This window comes from Cajanus cajan, chromosome 7 (assembly GCF_000230855.2).
Source record: "Cajanus cajan strain Asha chromosome 7, NIPB_CcT2T_4, whole genome shotgun sequence".
NCBI lineage: Eukaryota > Viridiplantae > Streptophyta > Magnoliopsida > Fabales > Fabaceae > Cajanus > Cajanus cajan.
In genome coordinates, this window is record NC_138523.1 from 42498058 (window position 1) to 42505470 (window position 7413).

Genomic DNA, 7413 nt, shown 5'->3' on the forward strand with positions numbered 1-7413 from the left:
ACTACAATTAGGAATCAAATCTAACCAAGTTATCTAATAAATATTTTGCATGGGTGAGGATGTATAAAGTGAGAAAGTTGTTTTCAAAAAGAAAAGTCAGAAAGTTTAAATCTACTTGGAGTTAAAGTGGGCTATATATACAAAATACCTTAATATAAATCAATAATGGATAAACACTCAGTTATTTTTATTTTCACTTTACACAACTCTTCACTTTAAAGAGGATATATCTTAGCAATTACTTTGAGAAAATAAAACCCCCAATTTCAAACCTCCAAAGATACATGTATTTCTGCATTAGTCTTTCAACAGCAAAAAATATTAAATTAATCCTTCAAAGATTCATTTTGTTGTCACTTTCATCCTTTAGAGATTTTATCATTAAATTCAGGAGGGGAGTTAGAATTTTTTTTTTAAAAGGATATTTAAATTTAATTTAGAAATAATAAAATAATAGATTAAAAAAAATTAATAAATCTTAAAAATATTTTCGTTGAAAAAAAAAACAAAAACACACTTGTTGAAAAATGGTTCTAAAAATACTTTTGTTCAATAAAATTATTTTAATTACATAGAGAGATGATTATCTATAACTTGTTATTATTCTAAGTATGAAAATATGTTATAATTTATTCTTTAAATTTGTACTTTTTTAGTAGTATTAAATTACAACAACTTGACAATATATAATGTTATAATGACAATTTTATTTCTATCTCTATTTTACATTATGTTGTTGAACTCATTAAGTCTTTCTATTTTTCAAATTAAACAAATTTGATATTCGCGATGATTTTTTTATACTTAAAATCCTCAAATTATTATTTGTATCCATAAATTTTGAGGATTTATGATGGATTTGATATGTAAAATAATTTGAAAAGTTCAAATTTAATAAATTCAGTAGTAGGTTAATGAAAATTGAAGGATTTTATAAGATGTGAGATTTAGGTTTGAAAAGAGGAAATTTTGAGATCTTGGATGAAATGTGATATTTTGATTGACGAGTTTTAAGTAGAAAACAATTTAATCAATTCAAATTATAAAGATTTTGAATATGAAATGAAAATTAAGAGAATTTTAGGTAGAAAAGTTGTCGGAAAACTAAACTTGTTTAATTTTACAAGTAAAATTGCTTAACTAAAAAACTTGAACAAAAATTATACACAATCAAAACTAGAGGAGATTAAAAATAGTTACTTTTCTATAAATAAATAAAATAAAATAAAAAATTATATTCATGTTGCTCTCTTACTCTGCGACTGCTCTAACACAATATATGTAAAGATCCATTGGCATTGGCATAATCATTGGCTAGAGAATCTAAATGTAGCAGAAATTTCAATTCATCCATTGGTATTCTCATTGACATGGCACATAAGGCTATAATATATCATCTACGTGCATAGTTTAGTTTAATGAAAATGGTCCCTTCAAGTACAAACACACAATACTCCAACCGACGTGCATGCTATGGTTCACAAGTACATCACGAAATCTATAATGTGAACCTGAGCATAGTAGTTACAGACGAGCTTATTTACAACACGCTAACAAGCTTATTAAAACATGCCCTACATAATCTCCTAGATGTCTTCTTAAGCAGCTTTGGCGAAACCAACTCGGAGATTCTCATAATCAAAGACAGTGTGATATACCCTCATGAAAATATCGCCAAGAATCCTTCAAGCAGATAGTGACAGCAACATCAGAAAAATGAACACGAGATATAATTCATTTCATGCATGATTGTTCTGTACTATGCAAGTGTATGCATACATAATATAAAATGATCAACATTATAGGGGTAACATACCAGAGAGGACCCCGTGGAGGAGGAATATCAAAAGCAATAAAGCCACTAAGGCAAACTTCTGCAATGCCTTCTCCAGTTTTCAGAATATACTGAAAGTACAAAGCAGATCAGAACCAAAACAAAATAATAAAAAAATCAATAGTTAACCTTGGGATATAGTATTAATGTGTAATATTTCAATATGTCCACCAATTCAATTATGCGTCCACATCTTTTGGAAAGTTATTGCAATTAGATTTTCTTTGAACTATAATTCCATATTCCCAAAAGCCAAAATATTCACTACTTCCTGACCCCAATGTTATTTTGATGATTACCGTAAATTTGTGGAGTATAATCATCTACTTAAAACTGCATTTAATTTAATTTATCAAAATTTCAAAGCCAAACCTGCTCAGGGGTGAGGGTGAAAGGTTTGCCTCCAACAGTAAACGTGATGTTTGGCAATAGAGAAATGCTATTACAGTTTACTACTGACTCTCCATTTGGACTTGGCAAGCTCTCACACAGCTTCCAATGATCATGTGAGAAAAGAAAAATCAGCACACCATATAATGAATGTAACCAACAACTTGGATCTTTGGACAGCACGGTTCAAAAGGCCTACCTGGCTTACGTAGCTGAATACTCTCTCCTTTGTTTTCTTTTGTTTTAGCTGATTCTGAATCCAAACCACAAGCATCTGACAGGAAGTGCACAAAGCAGTATCTTTAGCTGACAACTCTCTCTGTTCCTTTTCAGTCACCATCTCAATACCATTGCTGCACAGTATTAGATTTTAAAGTAGATTTAGGAGTTTGTGTTCAGCCAAAATCTGATAGCATTATAAGCAAGAATAGAACCTAAACTCTCCAAGTGGCAAAAGAAAAAAATTTATAAACCAGTAATTGAAACCAATGAAGGGTATCAAGCCCTGAGAAATTGGTTGGTAATAGAGGTTTCTCGACAATTTTTTTTTTTTTGCAGAAAATTTCTGCAGATTATATACTTGATTATACTTAGAACTTGGCAATTAACCTCACAGACAGTTTTATCAATCATTCATCCAACATCTTCCAATCATTACCCAATTAAAGTGCACTGTATCAAATATGACCAAAAGGGCATACAAAACATTGATATATAAAAATGCTTAATACAAATTCAAAAAAACAATAAAATCCTAACCTCTCTGATTGAGCCCTTTTGGCGAAGCATAAACCAACTTGTGAGCATACATCATCTGGTCTTACCTACAAATCATGATCAAACTATTTAGGTCTGAGGACTGAAAACATATGAAGTAAAAAAGCAAAGACAGCAAATCAAGGTGAAAAGAAAACTTCAAGGTTGAGCAAAAGAACTTACCCCTGATACCAAGAGATCCCACAACAATTCTCCATAATCAGCAACAATTTCCTTACATTCTACACTTAGAACTCCTTCAGCTCCAATAGCGTGGTTGATTTCAGTTACAACAGTCTGAAATTAAAAGCATTCATAAAAAGTTTAAATGAAAAATTATAAACAATAAATCTTCAAAAAGATGTAAGCACGCACAGTAGGACCAGCAAGCAAAGATGTTCCTGAATCCACAATAGCAGCACAGCCACCCTCACAAACACCTAAAAATAACATTGATATATACCACAATTAGATACACTTCATAATCAAATATTATTGGCTACAAAAAAAATGTAAAGATACGTTGTGTAGACAGATCACATTTCCTTTAATTTTAAATATACTACAGGATGAGAGGCGGAAAAATACACATCAAGTTAGCTCCTTATACCATATTCTAAATCCTTTCAAACACTCACTTATTTCCAAATAACTCCCCAAAAGACAACTGAAATTATCTTAGCATTGAAGAACTATGAGGTCACCTGTTGAGAGACCTCCAATGAAAAAATCTCCCATTTCAATCTGAAAAAGAAAATATTCATGTGAGCTTTTCCATGATAAAATAGAATTTTAAAGAGAAATCCTGATCAAACTAAATTTTGTTTTGCTAACCTGCCAGTAACCTTTTTTAGTAACTGGAACATAAGTATGATTTCCTTTAAAGTGTTTTGGATCAACACCTCCAAAAACTAGTTCACCACCCTCCTTTGCATTTGGATCCCCGTTGAGCCAAAAAGAGAACACCTGCTCACTTACAAGATTTTGCCGCACGATATTGTACCTGTAATTCATAATGGATCAGTAAATTAAATGACATAAAAGAATAACGATTCATCCTTATAACATGGAAATCAAAAGAAAATGAGTTAACAAATAACAGGATGAAACACACCATAATGGCACAGCATTTTCAACCGAGATCTCCTGAAACCCAAGCCCAAGTAATCCATCAAATTTTGCTAACACAAAGGAAAGACTTCCTTCTCGGGTAGCCTCAATGAAATCCTACAGTTAAAAAGGATAATATAATGGTGAATTCTCTGAAGTATTGCTGCAAAACTGTACAGTCTAAATGTGGGAGCTCATAAATAAAATAGCACTCACCTGATTCTTGACAACAATATCACCAACTTTAACATTATCATTGCTGAAAAAACCAGATATTGATCCAGATCCGTATGTTATTTTACATGATGTTCCTGATTGACAAATAGAAAAGAGTATATAGACATAATATTAAATGGCATCCACATAGCATACAGTATCATGTAAATTACGGGATGCATGATTGGTTCTACTACTATAATGAATATGTATAATGAGAAGCAGACATTACCATTTTTGGTATATGTTTTGGATTTCTTTGACTTGTACCACCGATGGGTGTAGCAAGCAAGCTGTAAGAGAACATTAATCAATAGAACTCATTGATATTTGATAATACATATTTGTGAAGATTGAAGACACCAGAGTTGAGTTAAACTCACAGAAAAATAGCACTTTGATGATGGAACCCAAAGGTTGGAACTACCAGTATCAAATATGACACCAAATTTCTGTGGGGGTGTGCCAATGCCAATCTCTCCATAATATTGTGCATCCAAATAATTCTTCAGAGGTACTATGCCCTCATCGGTTGGTTTGCCAACATACTGATCGTATGCACCCAACACAGGTCTGCCTAATCTTAGCTTTTCTCTTACCATTCTAGCTGCTCTGATACTATCAAGATCTAGATCTCTCTTCTTCAAACCAATTCTCATAAGTCCGAAGGAGAAAGAAGGAAGAAGTGAGCATGTCAAAGCCCACAAACAAAAAGCCAACCATAAATACTTTTGCCCCATCGTCTGGGAGAATCTGCCATACAGGGTAATATGATAGTAAGAAGGTAGCAACTAGCAACATAATCACGAAATGAACAGTTAACACACCCAGTCCTTATAGCCTAATTTCCACATTAACTAAAACACAGAAATATCAGATAAATCAAAAGAGAATATTATAAAAAATACTGGGAAAATGGCACTCACCTCCCCAGTGATCTGTTTAAATGACACTCACTTCCCATCTAGTTTTCAAAAATTACTTACCTCCCTTAAAATAATGTCATTAGTTAAAGTGAGAAAAGGAGAAAAAATAAAAGTCATCATATTCTGTCAATCATATACACATTTAATCTTTGTTTTTGAATTACGTATAGTAAAATGTCTTCTCTATGAAAATTTTCATTATTTTTCAATTTTAAAAATAATTATTTCTTAGCAAATTCTTTGAAATTGTTTTTTAAAATCGATATGTTTTTTAAATCAAAGCATGCATAGTATTTAGGATATAGTTTAAGAGTTAAAATTGAGTAAGAGATCTCATTCAATTATTAACACTTATATTAATAATTTATTCGCTCTTAACGGCGCACAAATCGTATTATCCTATATAAAGAGGTTGTTGTGCCACTTAGATAAATAAATAAGGAAGTTTAGTGTTCACTTAAAACTTAAAAGGGAGGTGGTTGTCTTTTAACTCACAAGATGGCAGTGCAAATTTTCTAAAAATATTCTCCGTGGATATTCAATTATTCCTGTCAAGGTGTTCAACAAACAAGAAAATTATTACGTCGTAGTAATGCTCTCGCCTCCTAGCTAGTCTCTTCTAAGAGTAGTTATTTTTTAGTAAGAATATTTAAAACGGGGGGAAAAGTTCATTCAGCAACAATACAACTTTTTCAGATTTGGTCAAAGTAAGATCTTCATCCACAAACTTCATAACAAATGGTATGGTTTATTATTATCACACACCCAATATCTCTCTTCCATCTTACTTCCACCTTATTTTTCTTTCATCTCTCTCTTCATTTCCCAACACACCATTTCTCACCATCAATTTCTCTCCTTTTATTTTCTCTCTCTCTATCTCTCATTGTATTTGGTTTCACGTTTCCCGGGTTTAAATCGCATAAATAACACGAAAATAAAACGTTATAAATTTTTACTTCCGCGTCAAATCGGTTAAAACGTGGATCTGTTAAGTGAATCCAGACATGCACTCTCTCTCCCTTCCACCCGAATCACTTCTTATAAGTGCAATCTTAAGTGAGTAACACTGCAGGTCAACTTCTTATACGCTATTGTCTTCTCCATCTTATCTGTTTTTAATGATTATTTTCAGTTGATTTATCTATTTCTAAATTCGTTCAACCCATAAATAAAAAAGATAATGGACAACCAAAAAACGGAACTTTTTTTTTCCCATGGCAATATCTCACAGATTCCCCCAAATTCATATGGGGAATATTTTATGCATCAAAAGAAAAAGAAGGGCTAAAAGTGAGAGGAAACATGTTTCTGCAGATAACATGAAGACAGATCAAAGCCAGAGGAAATCTTAGGTTAAGATATAACCAGAGAGAAGTCAACTGGGCTGAACTCAACCTGATAATCATCATATCATATCATAAACATGGAAAAGAAAACAATAAAAATCAAAATAAAACATGTACCATAGCAAAATTAGGATAAGTCAAATCTAGTGGAAATTAGAAGACATGAAAGGGAATCAAGTGAATTGAACTCACTAGGATTATTATATTTAACACCAAAATTTTGAGGATTTTGGAATATGAAATAAAAGATTAAAGATTAGAAAAATCAAACCTTTAGCTAGTGCAGATGCAGCTGCGGCTAGTAGCTAGTAGCGTAGTACTAAGGTGAAACGGAGGGAGTGCAGAGAAGAGAGGACAAGTACCCACGAAGATAGGAAGGTCGTCTAGGAACAGTGTGTTCGTTAACGTTTTAGGCTCATTTAGTGGAGACTTGGATTGTTGGCAACTACATAAATTTATACACAACTGAATATGTGTCAATTAATTAATTGGTATAATTGTATAAAAATATCTGTGTTGACAACAACGAGGACGTTCTTTATCCTATTATTTTATTCTTTCTTCATCCACGCCCTTCTCATGCTCACGCAATGCAATGTACTTTTGTTTATTTAGGATTATCAGGAGCATAACACTATGTTTGATTGCTTGTTTCTTTTGAGTGTAAATGAAGAGAAAGAAGGAAAAAACAAAAATGAAATACATTTTATTTGAGAAGATAAATGGGAAATCTGCAAGTATTTTTTCTCCTTTTTTTAAACTAAATAGAATGAAATTTCTTTCCTCTCTTCTCACTTTTTCTTCTCTTAAATCAAACTAATTTTGAGTTATT

General features: G+C 31.9%; 1 protein-coding gene across 1 annotated transcript; it reads right to left on the reverse strand.

Moving 5' to 3' along the window:
* Window positions 1-1330: 1330 nt before the first annotated feature.
* Window positions 1331-7017, reverse strand: LOC109788311 (aspartic proteinase). The gene is made up of 14 exons (XM_020347005.3): window positions 6853-7017; window positions 4690-5059; window positions 4539-4599; window positions 4307-4401; window positions 4095-4207; window positions 3815-3983; window positions 3685-3724; window positions 3356-3420; window positions 3164-3277; window positions 2984-3048; window positions 2424-2577; window positions 2207-2326; window positions 1817-1905; window positions 1331-1683 (listed from the first exon to the last, which is right to left on the reverse strand). The coding sequence occupies exons 2-14, from the start codon at window positions 5044-5046 to the stop codon at window positions 1599-1601; spliced, it is 1527 nt and encodes a 508-aa protein (XP_020202594.1). The 5' UTR covers window positions 5047-5059; window positions 6853-7017; the 3' UTR covers window positions 1331-1598.
* Between the last annotated feature and the right edge of the window lie 396 nt (window positions 7018-7413).